We start from the raw sequence: 27,460 nt of genomic DNA, 5'->3' as shown, positions 1-27,460 counted from the left end.
GGGATGCATAAACATACAAAGTGATTGTAGAGTAGATCATTAAAAAAAGAGAAAATGTTATGCTATTGAAATAAAAATTATGAAAATTCAAATATAAATGATTGTTTATGGAATAAACGGCAGGCCAACGTAATATCTAAATTGTACACTGGATGTTTAATTATATACAAATATTTACAAAAAAAAAACATCAGATGTGTATCCTAAATAGAAGCCAAGAAAATTACGTTTCCCCTAAATTTACAGGCAGTCATTTCGAATTGGAATAGTTTCGTTATTTAAAACAGATACAAGATGGGCAAACTATTTTTTTATTGGATGGTATGATTTTTATTAGGTTTTGTGTTTTTGGTTAACAAAGTTTTTAACAAATAAATTTTTTACGTGTATAAACAGATTCAATAATCTCGCATTTACCTATCCTCCACCTCTCTAATAACCAGACGGAACAAATTTATATTCCAACCTCATAGAGCTAATTTTTAATAATAAATAAATGTGGCCAATTTAAAACTGTTTTATAAAACATTCATATTTATAACGGGTCTGATCTAAACATATAAAACTGGTGCTGATAAATGAATACATCGATGGATAAATGGAGGGTGAATTAATATTTATCCCAATCTTAACCTCAAATAGTTGTAGGCTATCAGTAGACAGTTGATATTTTTTGTTAATGATCAATTTATCTTCTATTGAATGATCCCTGTATCTGTGTATCGGTTATTATGCCAAAAAATACATTTACTAAATTCAAGTTTTTAATTTAAATCTTTTTTTCTTATAAAATGATAATAATTCCAGAATGGCTTCGAAACCGATTAATATCCACTGGATTAAAAACCGGTTCTCAGACATTTTTTTGGGGTTACCTAATTGCTAACAAATTTTGTTTTAATCTTTTAATATTTCATTTTAATATCCACGGAAAAGTGTCTATTATACGATTTGATAAATAACTGTTCTAGTAGTTTTTTCTCTATACGAAAAATAATAGAACATTACTATTTGCTGGCAATATTTAAAGGGTCCTCAAAAATGTTATTCCTTTTCTTTTATGGATTTTAAGATATAGAATAATTTTTAAATTAATTGAAGTACACCCAAGTCTAATAAAAAAAGCATCTTGCACCACTCAATCAAGACGTGTTTAAAGCACCCATACTTTTTAAGCAAACAAATGAGATTTCGTGTTAGAGGACCAGTATAATTTACAGTCAAATGTCCCGTCCCTCCCTGATTATTCTAATCCATGTTTGTATACGCTACCACACCTATAATCCATCCCTATTTTGACCACCATTTAAAAATGTGTTTTGTTAAAACTGTCAAAAAAATATTTGACTCCTATATTTTATAATTTTAATAAAAAATTGTTAATTATTTTATGAATAATATTTCTTTTGATCCTAATTCACTGAAAAAAACTAAAACTCAATGGCAAAAAAATCCTAATTGGCAAGCATCTTTTACACTGTTTCAGAGATCAAAAGCATCAATCTTTTTCAGACATGCAGCTTACTTCCATATTATATGAATGCAATGGCTCATTATATTCAGCAGAAAAAAAGTATTTTTTAGCTGTTTTTAAAAAATACTATTTTTAAAACTAATAATAAAAACTATAATTTCTTTCTTTAGTATTAAGCTGGCTTTCTCAGTGTTAAGACGTGATGCTGATTTCTGATAAATTGTGATAAAATATTTTCTCGTATTCATTCGAATCCGGTGGATAGGAACCGGTTCTCATCCATACGAAAAAACTATGTCTAGCATCGTATTATATCCAGCTTTCTACGAATATAGAAATGTACAATCATAAGATTGAAACCAGTTTTTTAGCCGGTGCCTTCGGCACCTCGGAGCTAAAAAAAACTAGTTTTAATCTCATATTTGTACATTCTATATCCGCGGAAAGCCGTTTATAATACGATGCGAGAAATAACTATTACTTTTTGTTCATTTTCATAATCAGTAGGTAGAGTGAAATTTTTTCATTTCATAAAATTTAAACAAGATTGTTATTTATCATTCCTTCTAAATTTAACAGTTAGGGAGTTGAATCCATTTTTATAGAAGCAGAAATATAATCTATGATTATGGTTTGGACTCTCTAAAACTGTAATCTACCATTCCACTTTCCCCTCTCTTGGTGAAGATATCTTCAACGCCGATATGATTTTTGAAATGTAAGATTCTACTTTCCCTTCTCTTGGTGAAGATATCTTCAACGCCGATACGATTTTTGAAATGTAAGATTCCACTTTCCCCTCTCTTGGTGAAGATATCTTCAACGCTGATACGATTTTTGAAATTTAAGATTTCACTTTTGCCTCTCTTGGTGAAGATATCTTCAACAAGAGAGACAAAAGTGGAATCTTATATTTCAAATATCGTATCGGCGTTGAAGATATCTTCACCAAGAGAGGGGAAAGTGGAAGGGTAGATTACAGTTTTAGAGGGTCCAAACCATAATCATAGATTATATTTCTGCTTCTATAAAAATGGATTCAACTCCCTAACTGTTTAACATGACTGTATTTATTTTTAAATTAGGAAAGTTTGTTTACTTCATGATACACCGACTTGCGGTTTTCATATTTTTTTTACGCATTTCTTATCTGATAATAGTTACCTATATAATTGCAATACTCGATTTCATTTAACTTAATAAACTTTTTAATCAAATTAGTTGCTTCTGAGCTAGACAAATAAAATATTAATTTCTAAAGTCAAGTTTTTTTTGGGATATAATAAATTTATTTCAAGATCATAACGCAGTAATAAATATTGTTTTATGTCTTTAAAAATGCAGGGAGGGAGAGGATGGTGGACTATTAATTTTACTTTTATAATTTAGTTTTCGTCAAGTTAAAATTTTTATTAAAATTTTCAATATCCAAACTTTTTCCACCTTCAATTCCCCCTAAATATCCCTGTTGAAAAAATCGGATTACATTGTTTTTAATGATTGCTTTAAAAAGCAATTTGATTTATTGCTTTCTAAATTTGAGTAATTAAAAAGTAACCAGAAAAAAATATGGGTAATTTCCCTCTTATTTAGCATTGAACCACAAAGAGACTGTTCGAAGAGCTATAATTCTTTGTTAGGCTTCCCTAGACCTGACTTAACCTAACCTTTAAAAACCTTTTTTCTTGATGTATAAACTAAAATGGATATTATAATTAAAAAATAGTATTTAATATGGGATCGGGGTATATGAGGCCCACACTGTTGGTTTAGGGGAAACTATCAAAATTTCAAAGTCACTGTGTTCATAATTTCTCTTCTGTGTCATGGGATTAATAAACAATGATTACATCATCCATAAAAGCGAAGCTTCAATTATTAGCAGTCAGACAAACAAAGATTAAAAAATGAAGAGCAACAACACAATTAACATTCAACATTATTAAAAAGTTTTATCAAAAATTGCGTATAAAAGTATATTTCAACATACTTACATTTTAAGAGACTTTATAATAACTTTATACCTAAATTTCCGAGGAATCCGTCTCTCATTAATCAAGTAAATAAGATTTCAAACTGTTAGAATAATAGCTTAAAAACCAAATTGTTAGAAATCATCACAAGTTTGAAATCATTAAATTAATGAATAGCTTTCGCTAGAGAGACCCTTATTATAGAAAAGCTGCCCTTAAAAAATTATGGCATTCAAGTAGCTTTGTACACATTTTATGGGGCACAGTTTTTCCAACGAGAAAAGTAATTTCTCATCCAATTACGACAAAAGAAATATTGTATCATGTTTTTGGACAATTGCTGGAGTAATTATATCCACCTGCGGATTAAGGGCGTAGAAATATTTTTTAAATTTACATCACTTTTTAAAATTGTAATATTACTAAAGTCAATAAAATGCTTCAAAATGTTATCATTATCTTTTGATTGATTTTTTCTTGAATGTTGCCTCTTTAGTAAATTAGTAAAACTAGATTTTATAGCCATTAGGTAATTAAAAATTAAAATAGATTTTAGTAGCCATGCTACTTTATAAATTACTTGCTTTTTCTGCTGATCTGTTTGTTCTGCTATAGAATGCTTTAATTTTTTTACATAGATAGTATATGTTTTTCTCCTTTGTTATGAAAGACAGACTGCTGAAATTTGAATAAAAAATTCATATGACCACTGAGTATCTTCTTAATATCTTTATCTGTCTGTCGTGTTATGTGCTATGTTTGAGATTTACATTCTACTCTACGATATTCTAAAAAATATTCTACAAATGGACGAAACATGATATAGGACCTTAATGACAATATCATGTTCTTATATCAATTGCAGTTTTTTTTTGGTAAATGCATCAGTTGTTAGTTAACGTTCATATAGTAAACATTTCTCAAGAAAACGTATTAAAAAAAGATTATCAGTAAAGATAAAATGTTCTATTATTTTTATTTGAACTTTTATATTCACATTGTATTGTACACTTAGAAATGAATTGCGTCTTGTTTTTGTAGACAATCATGACAAACAATCATTTTGAGTTATTAATATGCAGTTCAATTTGTAGTTTACAATTGGTAAAACAACTAAAAGAGATTTATTATATTTTTCAAATTAATCTTTTTACGCTTAACATCCGGAAATTCTTAAGAGTATTAAGCTTGTATCTAAATAATTCATAAGCATAAGATTTTTAAAAGAATTTCTTTAAAATGAATGGAGCTAGACCACACCACCCCGTAAAAAAGAAAAACAAGGAAAGACATATTATTTTTCTGAAGATATATTTCTCTAAGGACAGAAAAAAACATAACTCTATCTGGTTTATTGTATTCATAGTAAAGAATACGTTGTCGCATGAAAAAATGAAATCAAAATGAATGTTTTTTTCTGCTTTTCACTTGGTTGACTTTTATTGTTCTAAATAGCATGAGCTTTGGATTTTAGTTTTGCTTTTTTTTGCTTTAGCAGCACAATGCACTCTGGGTTTCATTTAATCTTAATTTTTATCCTATTATACTAAAGTAGTAAGGTTTTTTTTGTCTGAATCTTAATATTTGGTTAATTGATAAAGTGTTCCCTTTTAGGTAAGCTTCACATCTGTCCCGGGAAGGTTTTGGGAAATTTATATTTGGATTCAAAGCTTGGGATGGTTGTAGGATATTTTTTAGATACGAATTTTAAGACGTCCCTAGAAGCTAGATGCAAAGTCGCAAGTTGGTTATATTAAAATAAAGTCTATGAAAAAGGAAAACTAAACTGTACTGATTTAACTGTAATGAAAATTGAATGAACCCATTAGAAACACTTATACATTATCGGTTTTTGCTCAAATTTACAAATGGTAAGCAAATGAAAAACTAGCGGCTTCGCCCCTAGCCTCTAGGGGCTTTGCCCCCAGAAATAATATAAAAAATTGTAGTACATGTGGTGCTACACCAAATAGTTGGATCTTTATCTTCTTCATCTGCTTTATCAAAGATAAATTGGATCTTCATCTTCTTCATAAAAAAAATGGGGGGGGGGGGGTATGTTTTTTTGGGGGGTTGGGGGTGTCCCAAAAGGCTTAAAACCATTACAGGACCAGTAGGTATATTCCCTGAAGAGTAGAGCCCAATCGGTTCAGTGGTAACTGAGATCTTAAGCTTCAGACGGACAGACTGACGGACAGACATTAAGCTACTTTGTATTATAGATACTTTGTCAATCCTTTTAATATTAATTTTATAAATTTCAGATTTAACAAAATAGAGGTGTAGGTAATATTAAGAAAGTTAAATACTAAAATGGTAGAGTTATCAATAACAGCGCCTGGAAAGGTAAACTATAGTTTCTTTTAAACAATGAAGCATTGGGGTGCTGATTTCGGAAGAGGGAAGTAGTTGGGTGTCAGCACCTACTTAAGCAATTTTCGTAGAGGAATTCTACTTTAAGTTAGGAGTTTAAACAACATAGTCACCTGGTAAGATCCTGAGCAATACCAGTATAAATAATGTAAACTGGATAATAAATACTGAGCTAGGTATTATAACGTTTTCTTTCATTTAACTTTCATTTTTACTTTTCACCTAAAGATTTTTATTTCAACATTAAAAATTAAAATTAAAATATTTAGAATCCTTTTTAATATTAGTTTAAAGCAGTTTAGATGATTTTGTCTTAATTAAATCCTTTTTAAGTTAATTCCTAAATTCTAATTTGATGATGCGAAAATTTGATTATTAATCAAGTACATTGAAGAGTAAAATAAATGATTTGTCTTTTTTACTTTATGTACTCTAAGAACTCCACAAGGATGAGAATACCCATAACTAGTAAACCACAGAAAATTAAAGGACGCCTGCAAGAAATACCACGCTTTAACTGCTGAAAGACTGCCACAAGTAGACCCAATACCCCAAATTTAAAGCCTTCAGCTTTAATAACAAAAAAGTTCTAGGCCTTTCAAAATAGCATTTTATGTACAATGAAAATTTTGAAAGATTTCCAATGCTCATAAAAGAAAAAACAATATTAAATTACGTCGCCTAGACACAAAATCATAACCTTATCTTTGTCAGAAACTTTGATTGCCGGTAACTGATTACATTTTTACAATAAAAACACTACATTTCATAGTCAAAATCAATCAAAAAAATTCGATTTAAATTGCATTTTTAAACGAAAATCATAGCGGAAACAAAGGGGTAAACTATTACAAGCTTAGCTGTGATTGGTTGTTAAGCTGATTCAGCCTTCTGATTGGCTACAGTACATTCGGTACAATGCAAGTTAAACTTAATTTTTTAAAATGATTTTGACTATAAAAATGGGTATTTTTATTGTAAAAATATAATTAGTTACTGGAAACCTAAATTTATGACAAAAATAAGCTTACAATTTTGTTTCTAGGCCACGTAGTTTAATTTCAAAGATTTCAACATGAGCATTGCAATTCTTTCAAAATTTTCATTGTACATAAAATGTCATTTTAAAATGCCTAGAACTTTTTTGTTATAGAAGCTGAAGGCCTCAAATTTAGGGTATTTGGTCTACTTGTGGCAGTCTTTCAGCAGTTAAAGCGTGGTATTTCTTGCAGGCTTCCTTTAATAGACAGAATGCTATTGTAGGTTATAAAGTAGATGCAATATATATAGAGAAGATGCTTACTTTTAATCTAAAACTTTAATCTTAAAAACTAGTCTTCGTCGATCTCTGATAATTTAAATTTCTCTATAAGAAAGACGGACAAATATGATTTGTAGATTAGCTACAGAATTAAAAATGTGGACATTTGTCCATCATATGCCATGATGTTTATGGAAAGTTGGAAAAAAATTGTTGTAATGCTTATTTTATTAAATTACATCCTTTTTGGAAGTGCAGCTACTGTATAATTCGAGGTGTACATACATACATCCATACAATAGCATTGTATGTTATATTAAAGTGGTTAATTATCTTGTTAAAATTATTTTTAAAATTGCTTAAAATTAATAAAAAACAAAAAAATAGCTTTTTAACAAAATTGTTGTATTTCGTGTTTTATTTGACTATTACTTTCCTAAACTTTCTTTTATGAAACATTTACTAATTAATCATTTAATTTAAAAACTTCATAGATTGTAGTATAGCGGTTATGGCTTCGCTTCCTGTGGAAAAAAATGTTTTTTTTTCATATTTTAAGTGTCATCAAATTTTCCACTCGACGATTAGGAACCTTTTTGGCCTCTTCTCTCATGATTTGTATTAACGAAGCTACTCTGTACTTCTTTAATATAAATGGGTTGCGAATTTAGATTTTTTAAGTGCTGATAATGTACTTTTTAACTTCCCTTTCCCATCTACTTCAATTATCTTTATTTCTTTCTGTCTTTCTTTACTTTCTTGGCGTTATATGAATTTATTTTTCTAAACCCTTTAAAAGTTTGACCGTATATTTTGATATTAAAATTTCTAACAGTTCTACTAATGGACGCAATTGTCCTTGTTTCAGACAAATTAAAGTGTGCACAGTTTATACATTGCATTAGACACACATGTGCAGTGTGCACTTCACAGACATACATTCAAATAGAAAGAAACACACCTTTACACATAAGAAATGTGTAGTGTCATGTCGACAAAAAGACCTTGTCATTTTGTGCTTTTTAGTGCTTGATTAAGATTATAACAGACGTGTAAAAAGCATTGTATGTTGAATTTCTTTTGCAAAAAAATCTAGGATGACAACATCCATAGAAACAACAACATTAATATTAATTTCTAGATATTTAGAGGGAACACAAAAATTCTAGTATGGCATAAAAAAATTCTTAGGACGATCCCTTATTTGTTGGTTAGGGCCTTCGGCTATTGTCGGAGGTACGTGGAAGTATTACATGTTTAATTTTGAGAATTTGACATACATTTAGGCTCAATGTATAGTAAATGATTTCGTTAAACAACGATATTATGAGTTATACTACTTTTAGGTGATACTGTATGGTGAACATGCTGTTGTGTTTGGAAAAACTGCTTTAGCCGTCAGTATTGATCTTAGAACTAAATTACATTTAAAGGTAATATTGTAATTTCCAAAATTAGGAAAATTGTTTTGACAATTTATTTCACTTGAAATAGTTATTCATTTATTTAATATTTGATTGCTTTTAGCTATTTATATTGTTTGTAAAATTTTAGTAATAATTACACTTTTGAACGCTGTGCCTAAATTAATATTATATAGAAGTAAATGATTTAGATTACTTGATGTCTTGCGCCTCAAGAACCTTTCTTAATATCTTTTCAATTTTAGGAGACCGGTGACAGTTTATCAGTAAATTTTCCTGACTTAAACAAAGTGTAAGTTAAAATAAAACCAGCAAATTATGTCTATTAGTAGATCATCTATATACATTATGCAACATGGAACTTACACTGTAAATTACAAAAAAAGTCTTAAACCTATTTATAACTTTGGGTTATTTTTATTAAATCTTGGTTTTAAACTAGTTGTGTTCTATCTTTTAAGATCCCTGGTGGTAATAATTGGAATTTGACTTTCTATCAAAATGTAGAATAAAGGCATCAAAAAAAAAGTCCAAAGTAAATTCCAAACTTATTTTATTATTTTTATTATCAAGTAATAATTCATTCAAATTTTTATTAAAGACTGCATAAATAAAATGCTGGCTCAGAAAATGCTCTTGATTAATTAATTAAATCTTACTAAAATGCAACGTATTATGATTTTATAAAAAAAGGTAGGTGTGTATTTATGTCTGTCTTTCAGTTTATTTTCAGCGAAAGATCTCGCTAGCTGCTAAACTGATATAGCTGTACTTTACAGTGAACCTTTCAGGCAACTAAAAAAATTCCATATTTAAAATAAAAGTACTAGTGAGATCTTATATTCTACACCTTAAAGTAATACTAGAGGTGTACAGGAGCATTTTAAAGCTAAGAGAACTGACATGCAAACACGATAAAAAGAATTATCTTCACTGCCAATACATTGTAAATATTAGGCTAACTTATTTTGTTTCTTCTATTCTAATAATACTATCACAAAATTTTAAATTAAAGCATTCACTAGTATGCGTTAATAATATAAAAGGGTTTATTTTTAAAAATCAAATAGAAAGTGCTTAGTACATTTTTAAAAAATCCAGACAGTTCAAATATTATACACATTAAACAGTAAATAGTAACCTCAAATAAAAATGAATATTTTTTTACCGTTAAATAATCCAATTAATTCTTATCATCAAAATTCCATCTATTAATTAACATCAAACGCTTTTCAAAGTCAAAAAATAAAATACTTATATGGGCTATTTTTGGAACTGAGGGAATTTAATATTTTATGATATTCTTGTAACTATTGTCTTTATAAAAGATGTAAGTGCATGGATGATATTTTAACTAGGTTATTTCACTCTAATAATTATTTATGTTACCTAGATATTCTTGGAAGCTGGAAGAGTTGCAGGATTTACGGCAGCGCCTGTGCTTGGACCCGTCCCAAGAAAAGCCAGAACCATGCACACAAGAGATATTGTCATACATACAAAATTTTGTTAGTTCTACTTGTGGAGTTAATACAAGGAATTATATGGTTCTAAAATAATTTAATTTAATTCGTTAAATATTAAAGATCTTTTAATCACTCTGGTTTTGTTGGGCTATAGGATGTTTTGATTTTAAAATCCATTCAAATTCGAAATATTCATTTTTTACCCTCTAGTTCTACATATCTACATATCTGTATGTATATCCACTAAGAACAAACTTTTGGGGTTAGGCTATGAAGGAATCTCCCAAAATGTAAAAGGTTTCTATTAATTGATAGTTGTTTTTTTCGCAACGTTTAAAGTCAACTTCTTGCGAATAGTATAATCAATAATTATAGGATTGATTCAAAGTTTTATTGTTTTTCTCATCCTTATGGATGCACTGAAAAGCAATTAATTTAAACGCAAAAATATGGCAACAGAAGCTTGTTTTAATGCAACAATTACGCTTTCATGTGCGAAAGCATTTTTAAAATTGTAATTTACTTTTTGGTGTTGCAATTCTTGTTCTCATTTTACTTGCATTTTTTTTATTCAAATGCATTTATTTTCGACGTAAAATATTCTTAATGCATAGCAAATAAACGAATTCTTTGGAAACTAGGAACAGAAGACAAAGAGAGAAGAAAAATAACATAGCTTTTTCAAACTGAACAGTTGGGCGCACCTAACTAAGTCAAGCTGTTGCACCCTTAGCATCTTGCATTTACATATTCAAATTGTTAAGAGGTCAGAATAAAAACCAGAACCTCAACAAAGATGATATCTGTTAATAAAAAAGCCTTACACTATTCCTGGACCTATGTAAATCTTCACAATAAAGGATTAGCTAAACTTAAAAGCTTATTTCTACTTTATAGGATTATGGTTCTCCCATCTCCTATACAATTTTTATGCTGCTATGAAATCATCGTAATTAAGAAACTTTTTCTAGGTTTTCAAGAGATTTCAAAATTAAATTAAAAATCAGAAAAAAATCTAGATATAAAGGCAAATGACAATTCCAGGTTTTTGGAATGTATGCTTTCATGCTCCCAACTATAAAGTTATTCAAATATTCATAACTACGCAGATCTGTTTTCTTTACAGAATACAAAATATTTCTGATGTTAACAATTTTATTCAAAATATGGTTCAGTAGCAAAACTTCCTAGTTTTTCTTTCTATCTAGTCTCATTTCTCCTCTTTATAACCTATTTTTCATATTGATATTGAGAAGGGGACAATGAACTAAACAATATTTTATTCTTCAGCATATAAACTTTATTTAGTTCTTATAGGAATTCTGATTAGTTGGTACAATGATAACATTTAATTTTTATCTTTCTAAATTTTGAAGAATTTTTGTCGATTTTCTTATCCCCAAATACTGCTGATCCAATGAAAACCTTATATATAACTCCTCATTCCGCCCAGCAAAACAAAATGTGGAAACTAAAATTTCTACTCTATAGCTCACGTGGTCTGTCGGTCTGTTTGCTTGTTATTTTATTATTGTTTCGTAAATTTTCTGTATAATTGTGCATCCATTATATAATTCACTTGCTTTACTGGTCATGCCAAAAAAGGCCTATCTATATTCATTTTAACGTATTTTTTCTATTTCTAAGTAATTTACTTTTTAAAATTATTTTTGAATGTTTGTCCAGGTATGATTTATGATGTTCCTCGCTACTTGAAGATGCTGTCATCCTTGTTTTATTTAGATGTTATCATCCTTCTTAAATAATATATTTTGTTAACCATACGAATACCCTAGTGATGCTGGTATAGTTGGATTTATTTATCTTTACCTCAAAATTTACACAAGTCTGCCAGCCATTGCTGTACATGTTACCTCCGATATTCCAATAGGTACGCATTTCTTCCTTTTTTGATTTGTCGGTTTCCCTGAAAGTGCCTTTTCGTGCACTGACCCCCCCCCCCCCCCCTCCCAGGTATTATCCCAGGAGGGTTAGGTACCTGCAATAGTTAAGCATATGGGAAAAAATCATACCACTCATACACTCCGTCATTCCCCCCACATCTTGTCAATTTATCTGAAAAAACAAGGGGTAGAAGGTTTCAGTGCTTCTTCTTCTAAGAAGAGGTTTCAGTGCTCTACAGGCGCTTTGAGGAAAAAAAACCATAAATTTATCTAACGTACTTTGAAGATTTGTGCCAACGTCTTTAAATGGACTTTAATTATGGATCAAACTATGATACTGCGAGGGACAAAAATCAAAATATGTATTAAGTTCATGTGAAAAGTTTCGTTATTGTCTGTAATGAATATTGTCATCCTTGTTTTCTGTTTCAGGTGCAGGATTAGGAAGTAGCGCAGCTTTGTCAGTCTGTTCAGCGGGTGGTTTATATCTACATTCTAAACAGGTAATACACCTACAAAGCAACATCCAGGATGTTTGTCAGTCTGTTTAGTGGGTGGTTTATATCTACATTTTAAGCAGGTAATACTTATACAAGTAATAGGATGTTTGTCAGTCTGTTCAGTGAGTGGTTTATATCTACATTCTATACAGGTAATACTCATACAAGTAATATGATGTTTGTCAGTCTGTTCAGCTGGTGGTTTATATCTACATTCTAAACAGGTAATACCTATAGCAATAATATGATGTTTGTCAGTTATGTCAGGAATATGTTTCCAATTTATTCTGTCAGTATATTTATTATATGGTATAAAGATGTAATTTCGACCCTAATCGTCCCTGAAGGATAGAGAGAAATTTCCAGTTTTGCCACGTGATCAAACATTGACAGAATATTTGGAATGTACATTCAAGCATGATTAATATTTCTTCTCGATCCTAGGATTCAATTTTTTAGTTATATTTTACTTTATCTTTAGTAAATGTAAGGAAGTAATAAATAATATGCAGCCTACAATTCTAAAAATTCATTTTTCATATATTTTATTTTGATTTATTGAAGTGCAAGGTACATTTTTTTGTTTTCCAACGAGCAATTAACAATAAACAAAGCTACCCCTTCTTAAATGAAAAATATTGGTTGAATCATTCTCTCCCTTTATTATTAAATCATTAAGCAATCATCTTAATCGTTGTTTTAACGAGCATGGTTTCATTCCTTTAAAAACCATGACCATAAAAATTATGGTTTGAGAAAGGAACAAAGTCATGGGGTAGATGTTTAGTAATAATAAAATATCGACGTAACAAGGAAATTTTGTATTCTAAATGTTTATTGGTTTGGCGAATCTTCACCAAAAAAAAATAAAAGTCTTTAATAGCAGCAGAGAAAATTACACAGCTGACAGACGGAATAAGAGACAGACAGTCGGACATTAAAAAGTATTGAAATGCTTCTCTACTAACTTTTTTTTACTAAATAAAACTACTTTATATATTCTCCCTACTCCCTGTGTTTAACCTTTATGTACATATTTGTGACCAACAAAGTGCAATTTAGATATCCTAAAATATCAGATTAAAATGTAATTTATTGAAAAATAGTATGCACTTTATGGTAGAGTTTTACCCTGTTGCAATCCAATAAAGCAACATATGTATGTATTTTACAACTTTTATGCACTTCATAAGCATCTTTCTAGTTGCTTCTCCCCTAGCCTCTAGAGGAGGGTTGCAGTTTATTTGGATACTTTTTTAGAAATCCTTTTAATATCTGAATCTGTTATTTAGAGAGGAAGACCTCAGCTGGCAGAAACCATCACAGATATCACAGCGACACCAAGGTAAATAATAAAAATGCAGACTTCTTCATGAGAATTTTGAGTTTGCTGCGATTTGAGAATTATTGCAATCAATAAAACCTGGTCATAACATCCTTGAAAACGTCTGAACGAAATCAAATGAATCTTTAATAATAGAAATATCTAAACTTTTATATTTTTGTATTTTGGCCAAATTCTATATTTTTTTTAGACTGACCTATGAGTTACATAGATATTTAGGAATATATAAAGCTTAGGACACCCTAGAAATTTAAAACTATATGGTCCAATATGATAGGATCAGAATAAGATGGGTTTAGTTTTTGTTCCTATGTCTAGCACCTTGGAACGCCACACCCTGTAGGGCTTATACTAGCGGCACCATAATCCTGCGGAGCTAAGCAATACCTAACCTAACATAACCTGACCTAAAACAAAAAGAATTCCCCTCATCAAATTATTTTTGCCTTTGATCAAAAAGCCACAGTGCAGTGAGGGAAAATGCCAATTTTCTTTGGATATATCTACGATTATCATTTTACGCAGACTGAGAGTAAACAATCTTTGCTTTTCATGAGTAATAACCTAGGTAATCCTAAAATAATATTTTCAATGAATATATTCATGTTATTTAGCATAATTACTTTACATTTGGAACGTAAAATAACATTGATTTTCCCTATATTCTACTATACATGAATATTGAACGACATATTCCTATTTAAGTAACAAAACGTTTTATCTTACCAGCGGTTGTGACACTAGGAGAACATTAAATAGGGGGGAAATAAAGCAATTCAAACTTTATCTGAGTTATGAACTCAAAATGTTGATTTTTTACATAGAAGTATGAATCTCTTAAAAACATATTTAAAATTCAAAAGCAAGGTTGGGTGATTATTTTAACAGTTGTCAATTGATGCTATATTTTAATGATGTCATCCTTGTTTTCTTATATCCAATCTACATAGTAAGAATATGCGTATAAAATAAGTAATTATAATAAGAATAATATGTGAACGTACTTTTTATTTGTGACGTCTAGGTACAAATGACCTAATTAGAAATATTAAAAGAAAACATCCACATGACCTATGAGAAGTTACATTGTAAAATTATTTTAAATTAGACAAGTCTCTGTAAAGGTCACAAGACACACACAAAATTTATTATTGAAAATTTTTGTCATAGACTTTGATAAATTATTTATGAAAATCTATCATATTTTTTTAAAATCAACGCTTTAAGGGTCTTTCCGCACGTTACTATGTAACGGTTAGAATTGTCTTATTCATTCAAACTTTGCATGGTGATTCCTGTAACAGTAAGGTACGATAATAGTTTCTATAAAGTCCGTGCGTTCATTTAAAACATATGTGCATGATATAATGATCCTTTTCAAATGGTTTTTGGAATAATGCTTCCTACGACAACAAGGTACAATATCATAAGAGAAGCATCTATATAATTAAGTAGTAAAATATGAGTTTGTCGTTAAACAGCATCCTGTATCAATGCAATTTTACTTCGATATACGTTTAAAAAAAATAATTCGCTGTAAAGGTTAATTGATAAGTCTTAAAGGAGTGAGCTGTGTTGTAATCCTTATACTAAAGTAACAGGATGTTTGTCTGTCTGTCTGTGTGTCTGTCTGTGTGTACCGAAGGATCTCGCTAACCGCTGAACCGATCGGGTTCTCCTTAACAGGGTAGCTTCTCATAAGTCCCGGGAAGGTTTATAACTATTTTGGGGGAGGGTACCACCACCCTCCCAAGAGAAATGACAAAAAATCAAAAAAATTTAAATTTAGGGGAGACTTCAACGTCAAATAAGGTGGTATCGTACATAAAAAAATTAACTTTAACAAACAACAACATTTAAAGTGCCACTAGAGGCCTCTAGGGGCGTAGCCGCTAGTATTTAAATAAATTATCTAATTATAACTTGAATGGGTATACTTGACTATCAAGGTTGTAAAATATATAATTGTACTTTTACCAGAATATTTGTAAAAGAAAAATTCCATAATTATGCGTCTATTTCTGACTCATATCATATTCTTAAGAAAAAAACTTATTTTTTTATGATTTATATATGTATACAGGAAAAGGTTAATGTGTAGAAATAATTCCGAAATTAATTGCTTCAAATATTTTATTAGTATTATTTGATTGTTTGCTTTTTTTATGTTATGGGTAAAGATTAATTTAAGTCAAATTGTAAATATTTACCACCTGTCACTCTATCCCTAGACCCTAGGTTTTACATGGTGGGAATCATTTATGATTATAAAAAATTCATAGCTTTTCTAGTTACAGCATGTTTAAACCTTATAACACAACATATAGCCAAAACTGTAGGTAACTGGCTTAGGAGAGAACAATTGGGATTTGATGGTCAATTATGTACTGTTTATTTAAGAATACATGAGTCCCTACTAGATTCGAGCTATAAAAACTACAAACAATATTTTATGTTCATATAGATTTTTTTTTGTTTGGTAATCATGAATTTGTATATTCAGAGACCTGAACCAGCTGGATTTAACTGGGGAGGAGAAGAAAAAGATTTCAGAGTGGGCCTTCATGTTTGAGAAAATTATGCATGGCACTCCTTCAGGTATCATCTTTCAGAGTGGGCCTTCATATTTGAGAAAATCATGCATGGCACTCCTTCAGGTATCATATTTCAGAGTGGGCCTTCATGTTTGAAAAAATCATGTATGGCACTCCTTCAGGTATCATATTTCAGAGTGGGCCTTCATGTTTGAGAAAATCATGCATGGCACTCCTTCAGGTATCATATTTCAGAGTGGGCCTTCATGTTTGAAAAAATCATGCATGGCACTCCTTCAGGTGTCATATTTCAAAGTGGGCATCCATATTTGTGAAAAAATATGCATAGTACCATATCATATTTCAAAGTTGGTATCCATGTTCTGTGAAAAAAATATGCATGATATCCCTTCAGATATAATATTTCAAAGTTGGCATCCATGTTTGTGAAAATATACATGGCACCCCTTGATGTATGAAATAAGACAGAAAATGTTCATTATTATTTACTACATATACGGGTTTGTTGTAGAATTTAATTGATTGAAAAGCAATTTATTGACTTTTATTTTTCTGTTAACTTTTAAATGGGATATCTCAGGGGCGTCCAAGCTTTTTTTTTGGGGGGGGTAAAAAATTTTAGGGGGGGGGGTAATTCGTGTTTGGGGGGGTAAAATGGCGCGCGAAGCGCGCCGAAATTTTTTTTTACCCCCCCCAAAATTTTTCCCCGGGGGTAAAATTTGATTGGGGGGGGGTAATTACCCCCCCTAAAGTCTGTTGGGGGGGGTAAATACTCCCCCCAAATCTGTTGGGGGGGGTAATTTAATTATGTAAAAAAAGCACCTACCTAATATACACAGTTATGGAATCTTGACCACAAAGTTTTTTTTATCCAATCTTGACAAGTGAGGTATTTTTAGAAAGAGGAATGTATATAGAAAACGCCTATGTAAATTAGAAAATCCGCAGAAATCAAATTTGCAAGTTATTTGCAAAAATCTGCAATGTTAATTTGCAAAATTAATTTCATGCCTTAAATGACAGATTTAGAAAAAATCTTTTTATGAAACGTGTTTATCTATAAGTTTAGAACATAATTAAGGCAAAACAATTTTCATGAGTGTTACTTTTTTCACCCTATATATGAAAAAAGCAGTTTCTCACATTTTATGATAAGAAAAGGTATAGGAACAAAAAATATGTTTTTTCTTGATGTAAACACAATAATTGGCATAAAATCTTTCATCCTAAATGTAAAAATCAGATATAGAATCCTTTTTAGAGGAAATATGGTGCAAAAAGTAACTAAGACATTTTTGCAAAGTATGAAAATCTAAAGAAAATAGTTTTTTTTGCTTTTGATATACATATCAGATAAATGTATGTAAAATTAGTGATCAAAAACTATAAAACATGTTATAAGTTTTTTCAACACTGTCATTGATTGAGTTGCACTTTTAGGTTTAAGAATTACCAAAGTAGTGCATAAAAACTCTTTTTATGAAGTAATTAAACAAAATAAATGTCAAAAACCAACTACATAATGGTCTACTGCATTATAAAAAACGCCTAATTGCTAATTGTTAATTTATTTTGTTTAATAACTTAATAAAAAGAATTTTTATGTGCAACTTTGGTAATTAGTAAACCTAAAAGTGCATTTTAATCAATGATAGGGTTGAAAAAAGTTATAACTTGTTTTATAGATTTTGATTACTAATTTTATATAAATTTATCTGATATGTATATCAAAATCAAAAAGAACTATTTTCTTTAGCTTTTCATACTTTGCAAAAATGTCTTGGTTACTTTTTGCACTAAATTTCTTCTAAAAAGGATTCTATATCTGATTTTTACGTTTAGGATGATAGATTTTATGCCAATTATTGTGTTTACATCAAGAAAAAACATATTTTTTGTTCCTATACCTTTTTTTATCATAAATTGTGAGAAACTGCTTTTTTCATATATAGGGTGAAAAAAGTAACACTAAAGAAAATTTTTTTGCCTTAAGTATGTTCTAAACTTATAGATAAACATATTTCATAAAAGATTTATTTATAAATCTGTCATTTAAGGCAAGAAATTGATTTTGTGAATTAACATTGCATATTTTTGCAAATAACTTGCAAATTTGATTTCTGCGGATTTTCTAATTTACATAGGCGTTTTCTATGTATATTCCTCTTTCCAAAAATACCTCACTTGTCAAGATTGGATAAAAGAATCTTTGTGGTCGAGATTCCATAACTGTGTATATTAAGTTAATAAGTACTATCCTATAACATAAAGTAGTAAGTAAGGTTTATTTGACTATAGCTTCAGATTTCATTACTTTTAATACTGAGTTCTCCTTTTTAGGAAAGCTTCACATAGATCCCATGATGGTTCCACACTATTATAGGTCAATCCTTTGAGTGGTTTTAGGCTATTTTCTCCTCCCTTTTTACCCTTTAGAAAACACGAGTTCTTAGATGCTAAGGGCGCCACTACTATTCAAATATATAGTAGTATCTCATTCTTTAGAACATAAAAATACAATAATTAACTCACTAACCAATGGACCAATATGATTATACTTTAAAGTGAAGCGTCTTATAGGTCCTAGTAAGTTTTATAACTAGTTTACTCCCTCCCCCCCCCAAAAAAAATTTTCAGTAAAATTGTTTTTTAAGAACATTCAATTTGGGGGGGGTAAATACCCCCCCAAAAAATTTTTTTTTAAAGAACATTTATTTTGGGGGGGGTAATTACCCCCCCCAAAATCGTTTGGGGGGGTAAATACCCCCCCCCCAAAATCGTTGGAGGTGCCTACGGCACCCCCAAGGTAGGGGTAATTTTTTTTTTTCGGGGGGGGTATTGTTCACAAAATTTTGGGGGTGCCAAATGGCCCATTACCCCCCCCCCTTGGACGCCTATGGGATATCTAATGGATTTTTAAATATTATGGAAACTTTTAGAAACCCATTTCTATACTATCAAAGCGGAATATTATTATTAACATATACACCCATATAAACAGGTCTACTCATTTTGTATAAGAACTTCGCTTCGTATGGCTCATGAATGTATTGATCATTGTATAGCAATGTATTCAAATTAACATAGCTAATTAACATTGTTGTTATAGGTATTGACAATTCTGTGTCTACCTTTGGTGGTGTTTTAGCATACAGGTAAATATATTTGTCCTAAATTTTTAGCCATAAAGCAAAGAAAATAATAAATGAATAATAATAAATGATAATAAAATAACTATTAGAATCGCCAAGGATAAGACCATGAATACTAAATTGATGTAAATTCCCAAAAAATAAACATAAAATGAAAATAATTATGACGATCTAACGTTTTTGATTGAAAAGCTTGGACTTTGCTAGTTAAATGAAAGAACCAAAAGTATAAACAAACGAATGTAAGATAATGAATATAAAAGATTGGGAACTAATATGATTTACAGTACAATGTCATTTTCTACTTCCTCCGTGAAATGGCCTATTGTAAAAATTAAGTCAACTTTTTCAAATCCTTATAAAGACTGAATGTATTTTTAGATCTGGTAAGATGTCTCCAGTATCCGACCTATCTGGGCTCCAGGTTCTTCTGGTGAACACACATGTTCCCAGGAATACCAGGGAGCTAGTGTCCGCTGTCAGAAATAAATACTCTCAGCTACCAAAGGTATGATGGAAACAAATCGTCCAATTGGGTCTTGATTTTGATTTTGTTTTTAAGTAAATTATATTTTGTCCAAGCCAAGTCCTTAAGGTGTATTAAGGCCTTTGTATGGTTTTGTTCAATTCAACGCATAAATTATTTAAACCTTTTCCAACCACACAAAAGAAATCGTTGTTAAATAAAAATTAATATAAAATTTCATGTATCGCCAAAAATATGATTTTTGTTTTTTAGGTTATCGGGCCCATGTTGGATGCTATAGAACGTGTGTCGCAGACAGCTATATCTACCCTACAAACCTCAGCTGGAAAAGGTTTCACTGTTGACTGTATAGAGGAGTTCAAGACATTAGAGGTAATATACCGACTTATTAGAGAAAAGTTATTTTGACTATATTGATGGTAAAGTTTGGGCAGTGCTATCCAATCAAGATTTACTAAATGTTACCAACGTCATTAGACCCACAAATTAATTATTGCTTTTATGAAACTTTTGGTACCAGTATAATTTCCAGAATTCAGTTGTTTTGGAAAGCGACAATCCTTTATAGTGTAATATCTTTCATATCACTTAATATTGGCGTAAATATGGAGTCAATTTCTTTTTCGATTCTTCAAATCACAATTTTCTTAATTGATGGGTAACTCTTATAATGTTTTTTTAACTAAGTTAAATTGATATAACCTTTTAACTAAACCCTAAAAATCTAATGTTATCTGCTTTTTAATTGTCAATAATGCGATATCTTTACGCAAATATAGCATATCCATATCATATGTCATATCAATACTTTCCATTTTCGTAGTTATGATACTTAATATTTCTAGTGAAATTTATACACAAAAGTACTTTTATAGAGTTTCAATAGACATTTCTGGTAACTGTTTCTCAATTAAAGTGTCCATTCATACCACCAATATTTTTTTCATAAATAAAAAAAAACCGCTAAGATATCACTACAATTGCAGCACATCTTTCATTATGGGTACTTAATCCCTATAATTTAACAATCAATCCGATATGCTATAACGTTTTTTTTTTTCAAATGAAGATATTATTTACATTAAAGCGGACGTTTTTGAACATCCAGTTTTACAACACAACCAATACAATTTAAATAATTCATTCAATTACATAGAATTAAAGTTTTAAGAGTTGGCAGTTAGGAACATTGGCAAATGTCTAAAGGAAAATTCAATAGAATTCATATATACTTTTTAAAAAAATTTAGAGAGTAATGAATTATTTTTTTAAACGTAGGGAATAAGACAATGAACAATAAATTTAGGTACACCCAAAATGATGACAATGAAGAAATACAAAATTACACTTTCATTAGGTTTAACTTATTGGTTGACAAGTTTGGACAGTGTTAGTTTGAACCAACAATCCAGATTAAATAAAAGTACCCAAAAATTTTCCTTCCCTTCCTAAAAAAAACTATATTTTCCCAAAAAAAACAATAATTTTGGTAAATTATTGTCCGACATCCAACTGTTAAAAGTTCTGAAACCTGCTGTTCAATTAGAAAACTTTACAATCAAAGAACTAAAAGATTTTTTCTTTTTTATTCAAATGAACTTAATTCAGGAAACTTTACAATCCTCTTTTCAATTGAAATGTAAAACGAAAATTTAATTAAGATTTTTTGAAGTAGCGCATTTAGTATATAACTTACATGTCTGGTCTTTCGTCTGTAATGCTCTTTCTGTGGAGATATTGTAGTTTTCCTCTCAGCTGTTAAAGATAAATGTCTAAAAATATTGTAAAATTCCCTTGACTAATAATCATCTACGCTTTAACTCATTTTCCTTAGGCATTGTTTAGATTTGGAATTAAATATAACGTTGATGTTTTGAAATAGATAATATAAAATTTTATTTATGACAAACAATCATGTACTCTTACACCCCCATTTTCTATAATCTGTTTGGTTGTTTTACAATTTTAGCTTCTTATGGATGCTACCAACCTTGCTTTTCTCTTTTCAAACATTATAGTTTATATTCATAAGAATATAATTAATTAAAATCATTATAAATGGAAATTTACACATAATTTTCTTTTGTAGTTTTGTTTCTTTAGGTGATTTTCTTGAAGAAATAGGTGTTCAGTCCTAATAATCCCATGATTAAATACCAATTTTACACAAAATTATATACATGCAACTAGCGGCTACTACCCTACAGGAGTGGCCACTCTATTCTTCGTTTAGCGTAGGGTTGGTATTTTTTCTGAAGCGATTTTTCTTGGAAGGATGAAGTTACCATCCTTAAAAATAGATTGAAACATTACCTGGACATCTAATAAACTTCATTGTAAAGGAGAACAAAATCGGTTCAGGGGTTGGCGAGACGTTACTTATATAAATAGGTTAAATAGATTTTAATCAATAATGGTCATACTTATAGCTATCTGAAAACACAAATGTATACCCCTCTAAGTCTATATATTTAGCACTAATAATTGTAATAGTTGTACAAATCCAAATTTTTATAATTATTTGTTATGTGTCTTTATTTTTAAATCTTTGTAAAACATTTGTTATATTCTAAATTAAGAAATGCTTTGATTGTTAATTCCTACCTTCAAATCTTAAACAAATATCGCAAACTTTTTGCACAGCAAAATTTTTGTGGAGCGCATCTACCCTATAACTTTAAGTCTAAATCCACCATGGATTTTTTCCTACTACTTACTGCAGAATATTGTATTCTGCTTTATATTGAATTTATAGTTTTAAAACTTTTTCTTTTTTTATATTTGCTGCAATGACCTAAATGATCTTGTTATCCTAATATAGTTCTAAATATGTAGAAAAATAAATATCGTTTCAAGTTTATGGCTTGTTTTATCTGAGTCTTGTCTGCTGTAAATGTCGAGATCTTTGCTTTGAATTAAATTTATTTAATTGGTAAAGATAAGGGGGACTAATTATCAGGATTAAATTTCCCCAGGGATTAAGGTATAAATGTAAAGTCAATAGATGATAAATATTGTACATTTCACATCACAAATAAGGATAAACAAAATAACTAGTTCTATAGTGTATGAATATTTGTGAAAAGTTTGGACACTGCTTGTTTGTGCCATCAAATCAAGATATACATTTTAGAACATATCTATGAAACTGAATTTACTGTACAATATCCTTTTCTTCCCTGGAGTTTCAGATTTTTAAAATTATATCTTATTATTATCTATCTCAAAATTTATTGAATTAATAAAATTATTTTTTTCAGCATCTGATTGATATCAACCATGGAATTTTGACTGGATTAGGTAAACATTTTATTTATAATAGACTTTAATCTGTTTAAGCCACCAATTTTCAAAAATTTATACTTAATATAATACACTGGGACGTTCAAGGAGTTGGAGATTTAAAAGGTTTTGATCCCCTATAACCTTTGAAAACGCTCATTTTACATCCCCAATTTAAATTAATAAATAGCTTAGACGTACTTTAATTAAAATAACTTAAACCTATGAAAATGGCTATCTACATTACACTATTTTCCAACACATAAAAAAAGACACTATAATTTTATTTAATTCTTATGACAAATTTAAGATTGTTCTAAAGACTTTAGTCTTTTAGTTCTAGTATATGATATTTTATGAATGCTTTATAAAGATCTATATAAGAAATAATTTTTATAAATTTAAAACTAAAATCTTTTTAATTTATAGATTGAAAACTCCAATATTTAATATTTTTTTTTCGTGTAACTGTTCCTATAACTAAGTTTTTTATTAATCCTAAATATATTTTACTTTTAATAAAAATTTTAAATTTAGTGGGTAGTGGGTGTTGTGTTAATTTTTGACATACATAGCTTATATAAGGCCATCTTAATACAAATCTGAATTAAATATCCAAATACCGATTCCAAATACTGTATTAATATTGCTTTGTTGTCAGACTAGGCACAAAAAAGGTACATTTTAATATTAAAATTTTAAATGTAAATTAAAATTACATTTTCCAGATACTTAAAATATTTTAATTTAAAAAAAAATTCTAACAATACGACTCCATAAGATAAAACGAATTTTTTTTCTCGTATTCATTCGAATCCGGTGGATAGGAACTGATCCATACGAAAAAACTATTTCTAGCATCGTATTATATCCAGCTTTCTACGAATATACGGATATAGAATGTACAATCATAAGATTAAAACCAGTTTTTTTAGCCCGTGCCTTCGGCACCTCGGGGCTAAAAAAACTAGTTTTAATCTTATAATTGTACATTCTATATCCGCGGAAAGCGGTTTATAATACGATGAAAGAAATAACTATTCTCGTATTCATTCGAATCCGGTGGATAGGAACCGGTTCTCATCCATACGAAAAAAACGATGTCTAGCATCGTATTATAAAAAGCTTTCCACGTATATAGAATGTACAATTTTAAGATTAAAACCAGTTTTTTTTAATATTATTATTCAAAAATATTTTTTATTACATGTTGTAGTTATATTGACAAAGAAATAGGTCTATTTTTTCAGGATAAAAATTTCTTTGTTTAAATATTTTTAAATTTGACTTTTGAAAAACACTGGATTTTTTAACAGTGTAACTATCTACCTATTCTATTTTTGTTTTTTCTTGACATGAAGTTGGACTCTCCCGTACACACAAGAAAACTTTGGAATATTGAAAACTTTTTAATTGTTCAAAAAATTGAGCATTGCTCTTATAAACTTTGTCAGCATGCAAATTTTTATAGAAAAATGTTTGAATATTCATAGATTTTTAAAATATGTACTTTATAATGTTGTAATTTAAGTTGAATCATATAAAAATAACGCTAAAAAAAGTAAACTTGAAGATCATATGATAACAATTTTTCAAATTTTATGATTTTTTGTTCCTCCAATGTCTTTTGATAATATTAATAGATTTTTTCCTAGCCTCCAGGGGATTGGACATAAACTAACTTAAAGCGAATGATTCCAAAATCATTTTTAATAGAATTAAAGGATTTCCACTTTTGGTTGCAATTAAAGTATGTTTGAAGTTAACAAAGCATTTGATGCATTAACATAAATATCGCATCGTAAAATAGATAGCTTTCCGTGGATATTGAAATGAAAAATTAAGAGATAAAGTCAGTTTGGTTGAGAACCGGTTATCATCCACCTTGTATTAATCGGTATCGAAGCCATACTGGATTATTTTTTTTTACTTTTTCTCTCATTATTAAATGCTCATTTGCGCACACAGAACTTTTTAGAGGAGGTGTATCATAATAAATCCAATGATGCTTTACATTTATTTGAATTTGTTTTCAAATCTTTTTCTTTAGTTAAGAAATGTATTTTTTTATTAGGTGTATCCCACCCCGCGCTGAGCAAGGTTGTTGAGATTTCTGCTACCCACAACATCCACGCCAAGTTGACCGGAGCTGGCGGAGGAGGATTTGCCCTGGGTCTCATCCACCCACATATTCATAGGTCACAGGTAGGAAGTGCAAGGATTATATTAAATAATGAATAATCCTTGTATACTCCCCCCACCTAATAAAATCTTTTTTTCTTGTCTAAACTAAATTTAATGGTCGACTCCCCCTCCCCCGATCTCAAGTACCACTAGAGGCCACTTGACGCGTATTATCTAGTTTTAGTGAATAGCAAATCTTCTACAAGTCCAAATTAATTTGAGAATACTCAAACAAATACTGTTGAAAATATTTTATAAACTAAATTTATGTAAATCAATTTTACCCATTTGTTCGATATGTTTTGAACAATTTTTCCCTATACATTTTTATGATCAAAAACAAGTTATTTTGTTGTGTTATTTTTTACCTTTTTGCCAATTTTTCAAAAATGTTAATGGACGCATTTATTTATATTTATTTTAGGTTGATCGTGCCAGGGTAGACCTGCAGGGCTATGGCTACACCTGTTATGAAATTGATATCGGTGGTACTGGTATCCAAGCCTGGACTTCAACATAACATCCTATATTATTAACATCTTCACCATATCAGTATAAAGGATTCATTTACCTATTCAATAAGACAGTTTATAGCATAAAACTTTAAAAAGTTATATTTCCTTCATGCTTATTTTTTAAAATCTTGAGGAAAAAAACATACCTACTTGTCTTGATTTGTATAGTCCACAGTTTTATTAATAGATGTAGCTATTTTCTTTTTTAACTTTCGTAACACTTTACCTTTAAAAATTACATATAAAAGTGTTTTAAGTTTATATAATTTTGTCTTATTTAATGAAAGGTTTGAATTCCCGCCCTACCACCAAACCTTGCCTAAGCCATTGAGAAATAGTGGCTCCCACACTAATCTAAAATTTTAATCCATCGTTTAATATTTTTAATAATTTAATATTTTACTTAGAATCTGAATAGTCATAAAACGTTATTTGATAATTTAATAATTATTTTTATTAAAAAATATGGATCAACTGCAGTTGATAATAAAATATTCCTGGTAACGAATATTTCCAAAAATCTATGAATTTTAAAGGCTGCTAGCTGCCAAACGGCTGAACGTACAGATCATACCCACCGTTTTAAGCGGCATAAGAAGGCCTACAAATAATCTGGAATAGCCATAAATTAATAATGTACAAATGCAGTGCAGAGAAATGTGCGAAAAAGACATATTTTACGTGTTTTTTCTTCAGTGGAGCTTTCCCTGTGCATCATTGGATCTTGGCTATTCCAGATTATATTTATGAATATTTACCATCAACTGCAGTTGATCCAAAAATATTTTTATATTTTAAATTTTAATTTTGTTGTTCAATATTGATTCGTGTATGTACCATTTTTAGTTTTAGAAGGTACAAACTAATGTATCTAGAATCTATGTATTATCATTTTTAATATCATTTTATATAATATCTTATACCTTTAGATATTTTTATATTTTATAAATCTTTAACAGTAATTTCAAAAGTTAGAGCCGCAAACCCATTACAGAATGTAATAATGTTAAAATCATTTACTAAAATCTATAAAAAAAAGTCTAAAAAATCATATACGTGTTCATAAATTTTCTTAGGGGTTGTGAGCCTTTAGCGTGACAGTCTTAACCAATGGGTGTGAGAGGGTTGACACCCCTTTTTACACTCCCATTAAAAATATTATCATGTTAATCAGTATACGATAATGAGTTTGAGGCTTTAACTGTTTTTTTTAAGTGCTTCCATTACTGTATTTTATACAAATTTATATTTAAAAATAATCATTGTTAAATAGTTATATTTTTATAAACAAAATCCTGCAGTGACTGAACAAAAGTGATTTATATACATATATGTATTATCTATCAATAAAAGAAAATATATATTTACAAAAAAGACAATTTTATATCGTATGTTATTGACAAAAATGCAACGAAGTAACCGGAAAAATATTGACCCGCGACTTTAGCGAAACACGTATCCGCTCGTTGTCGGGAAGCTGATTGGTTAGAATCTCGGCCCGTCACCTCGTCATAACTAAAGACGTCAAGAATGGTTGGTACTGTTGCTATGTCAGGTGCGCAAAA

At 29.6% G+C, this 27,460-nt stretch overlaps 1 protein-coding gene across 1 annotated transcript; it reads left to right on the top strand.

Annotated features, from left to right (window-relative positions):
- Positions 1–5,538: 5,538 nt before the first annotated feature.
- On the top strand, positions 5,539–26,865 carry LOC145311688 (mevalonate kinase-like). The gene is made up of 15 exons (XM_080150655.1): positions 5,539–5,793; positions 8,428–8,514; positions 8,751–8,797; positions 9,899–10,042; positions 11,768–11,862; positions 12,308–12,378; positions 13,668–13,720; positions 16,224–16,318; positions 19,385–19,430; positions 19,809–19,935; positions 20,167–20,286; positions 23,175–23,214; positions 25,271–25,401; positions 25,805–26,395; positions 26,666–26,865. The coding sequence occupies exons 1-14, from the start codon at positions 5,761–5,763 to the stop codon at positions 25,898–25,900; spliced, it is 1,185 nt and encodes a 394-aa protein (XP_080006781.1). The 5' UTR covers positions 5,539–5,760; the 3' UTR covers positions 25,901–26,395; positions 26,666–26,865.
- The last annotated feature ends 595 nt before the right edge of the window (positions 26,866–27,460 follow it).

This window comes from Acartia tonsa, chromosome 2 (assembly GCF_053477335.1).
Source record: "Acartia tonsa isolate MP-2025a chromosome 2, ASM5347733v1, whole genome shotgun sequence".
NCBI classification, from domain to species: Eukaryota; Metazoa; Arthropoda; class Copepoda; order Calanoida; family Acartiidae; genus Acartia; species Acartia tonsa.
This window is presented reverse-complemented; position numbering and strand designations above follow the sequence as displayed.

What these genes read in the sequence shown, in the direction of transcription:
- LOC145311688 (XM_080150655.1), top strand. Translation starts at nt 5,761, where the DNA reads ATGGTAGAGTTATCAATAACAGCGCCTGGAAAG. An exon ending in GATATCACAGCGACACCAAG is followed by an intron (nt 13,721 to 16,223) that starts GTAAATAATAAA and finishes TTGTATATTCAG; the next exon opens with AGACCTGAACCAGCTGGATT. An exon ending in CACATATTCATAGGTCACAG is followed by an intron (nt 25,402 to 25,804) that starts GTAGGAAGTGCA and finishes TATTTATTTTAG; the next exon opens with GTTGATCGTGCCAGGGTAGA.